Raw genomic sequence first — 3,405 nt, forward strand, 5'->3', positions numbered from 1 at the left:
TATCTATATATATGTATTATATATATATATATATATATATATATATATATATATACATATATATATATATATATATATATATATATATATATATATATATATATGTATACATATATACATATATTCATATATATGTGTGTGTGTGTGTATCAGTCAAATCAATCACATCATGCGGCACCCAGGGAGATGCTTAGGGATTCAGTATATCTGTATATATATACATATGAGTATATATATATATATATATATATATATATATATATATATATATATATATATATATATATATATATATATTTACACACATACACACATATATATCAGAGGGTTTGGTTAAGTTGCAAATATCAGTTCCCTTCCTTCACGAATAACAACGGAAATGAAATCTGAAAATGAACAGTTAAAACGACCCAGTGAAGATGATTGAGAATACTTCATCAACTGAAAACGTTTAGTCGAAAATGAATAACTGAAAACGATCAATGGAATATGAACATCAGAGACTGAAAAATCGAAAATGAATCCATGAAAAAATAACCACCAAGAGATAAATAATTAGAAATAAAATCGAAAGCAATAGAAATTAAATTACCGTGAAAGGACATTTTTTTTCGAAAATGAATATTTTGATTTTTTTAAAAGTTAAATGTAGGTGTAATTACCATATAATAGATGAAACATATATGGCGTTAGAAAGGAGAGAAGAAAAGGAGGAAGATAAAGATGAGGAAGAAGAGGAAACTATTAGGAGGGGAAAGGAAGAGGAGGTAGGAGAAGGGGATGGGGGAGGAGAGGAAGTGGAAATGACAATAAAAGAATGAGAAATATAATGGGAAGAGGAGGCGAAGAAAGATAAATAGTGAAGAGAGAGAGAGACGCGAAAGAACTGGAAGAATATGTATGTAAAAATGTAGATTGAGAAAGAGAGAGAGAGATAAAAAGAGAGAAACATTAAAAAAGGGAAAAAAAACAGAAGTAGAACAACAGGAGAAATGAGAATGAAAAATGAGGAACCACAACGAATAAAACAGGAACGACACGCAACCGAAGGGCGGCGACTCACTCGAACTGCGACGGCAGGAGGTCGCATCCGCCCGCGAGTCCTCGTCGGTGCAGGAACGAGGCCGGGAGGTTCGGGTGCGAAGATTCCAGAAGCTCCAGCATCGTCGCGTTCAGTCTGGCGATTTTCTTCTCGTACTCCTTCGAGAGCAAGAAGTCCGTGACCCTCCGCTCGAAGGCGCAGTCGCACTTGGCGGTGTGGGCGGCGGCGTGACTGGTTTTTCCTTCGTGACTGGTTTTTGCTTCGTGACTGTTCTTTCCTTCGTGACTATTTGTGTCGTGACTGTTTTTCCCTTCGTGACTATTTGTGTCGTGACTGTTCTTTCCTTCGTGACTATTTGTGTCGTGACTGTTCTTTCCTTCGTGACTATTTGTGTCGTGACTGTTTTTTCCTTCGTGACTAGTTGTGTCGTGACTGTTCTTTCCTTCGTGACTATTTGTGTCGTGACTGTTCTTTCCATAGCGACTTTTTGAAACGTGACTGTTTTTTCTTTCGTGACTATTTGTGACGTGACTGTTCTTTCCTTCGTGACTAGTTGTGTCGTGACTGTTCTTTCCTTCCTGACTTTTTGCAGCGTGACTGTTTTTTCCTTCGTAACGGCCTTTCTCTTCGCTCTCCTTTGGGTATTTGGGGACCGCGATGGTTAGGGTGTCCTCGCTTCCTTTGGCGTTCGTGTAGTCGGAGTCTCGCCAGGACTCGGGCGTGGCGGCAGCGTCGCGGGCGGTTTGCAGCATGGCGAAAGTCAGCAAACACGTTATAGCGAAGCAGAGGAGGCGTTTGACCGAGAGCCTGTGGAGAGACAGGAAGTGAATCTATTCGGTATATTATGTAAGGGAAGGTGGAAAGGCGTTCTTTGGATAGCGGAGGACATATTGATGATAATGACAGTAATTGAGATGGTGATGACGATGATCATGAAGACAGGGATGGTGAGAGTGACGGAGCGTGTGAAGGCGTGAGTGACGGGCGATGATGATGAAGACGGGACGAGGTTTCGACACCAGGATCGTCGAACTTCCAACGCCAAGTGGATCGTCAGCTCAGGTCTGATATAAATATTCTTTGTAATCTCGACAGGAATGATAACTGAGGATGAATTTGAAGACAGAGATGATGCTATTGAGGACATGATACAATATTAGTTAAAAAAGGAAGGCTGGGGGTGGCGTTGGCGGGAAGAGGATAGTCGCGTTGGTGACGACCAAGGTAGCAATAAAGGCGGCGGCACAGTATCTGCCCCTGACGCATGTGAGCGAGATTTGCGAAGTCTGGCAGGTGATACTTTGCAACTGCTGTCATTTCTGCCATAGCCTCAGGGCTAATATCTGTTCATTCCTTCGTGACTATTTATGTTGTGACTGTTCTTTCCTTCGGGACTATTTGTGTCTTGACTGTTTTTTTCTCCGTGACTATTTGTGCCGTTACTGTTTTTTCCTTCGTGACTATTTGTGTCGTGACTGTTTTTTTTTTTTTTCTCCGTGACTATTTGTGCCGTGACTGTTTTTTCCTTCGTGACTGTTTGACAGCTGGGTCGCTTGCTTGCAATCCAGCCACCACGACAAGCATACACTTCAAAGACAGCGCAAGAGTGAACTAGAAATAGCTGGCACAGGCCGGGCCACTAGAGGAAAGGCCCGGGCGAAGCAAGTCTTGGCAGATCGAACCGAACTGGGCTGAAGTGTCCGCGTCCTGGAGTTCCCTGCTGTGACCGGGCGCCGCGGGGGGGGGGGGGGGGGTACGGTCTGTAAGCTCAGTCAGGTTGAGCTTCGCATATCCGGCTCCGCGGGGGGGGGGGGGGGGTACGGTCTGTAAGCTCAGTCAGGTTGAGCTTCGCATATCCGGCTTATCCTTATCTGTCTGCTGCTACTGGCTGCGCTGTGCTATTTACTATGGCACTGATGATCACACTTCGATGACCGTGAAACATAAGGTCAGAGAGATGGGGATAATGTCATTAACGCTGATATTTTCGCTACTGCTCTTTGTGCTACTGTGCTACTAACTATTTTGTCTGCATGTTTCTTACTAAAAAAAAAAAAAAAAAAAAAAAAAAAAATACGTCATAATTATAGAAAAAAAAATCATAACATGAACTGACTCCCTAACTGCCAACGAAAGAAAGAATAGGCAAAAAATAGAGAAATAAAATTAAGATGTGATAATTACATAAGTAATGAGGCGTTAACCCCAAAGCACATTTAACTAATTTGATTCAAATGTTTATATATTTTGAATGTTTATATATTTTGAAATGTTTATATATTTTGAATTTATGTACTAAACGGCAACTCACCTTGTCCTCGGAAAACGCATTGTCATCACTAGGACTGGAATAAAAATGGGAG

General features: G+C 41.4%; 1 protein-coding gene across 1 annotated transcript in view; it reads right to left on the reverse strand.

The window, feature by feature from the left end:
- Positions 1-3,399, reverse strand: part of LOC113800435 (protein starmaker) — a 4,123-nt gene extending 724 nt beyond the window's left edge. The window contains exons 1-2 of the mRNA XM_070117493.1: positions 3,354-3,399; positions 1,064-1,849 (exon numbers count right to left, since the gene is read on the reverse strand). Of these exons, the coding sequence (XP_069973594.1) occupies positions 1,064-1,849; positions 3,354-3,379 (812 nt within the window). The 5' untranslated portion in view covers positions 3,380-3,399. The remainder of the gene's footprint in view (positions 1-1,063; positions 1,850-3,353) is intronic.
- Positions 3,400-3,405: the final 6 nt, after the last annotated feature.

Source organism: Penaeus vannamei, chromosome 40 (genome assembly GCF_042767895.1).
Source record: "Penaeus vannamei isolate JL-2024 chromosome 40, ASM4276789v1, whole genome shotgun sequence".
Taxonomy (NCBI): Eukaryota; Metazoa; Arthropoda; class Malacostraca; order Decapoda; family Penaeidae; genus Penaeus; species Penaeus vannamei.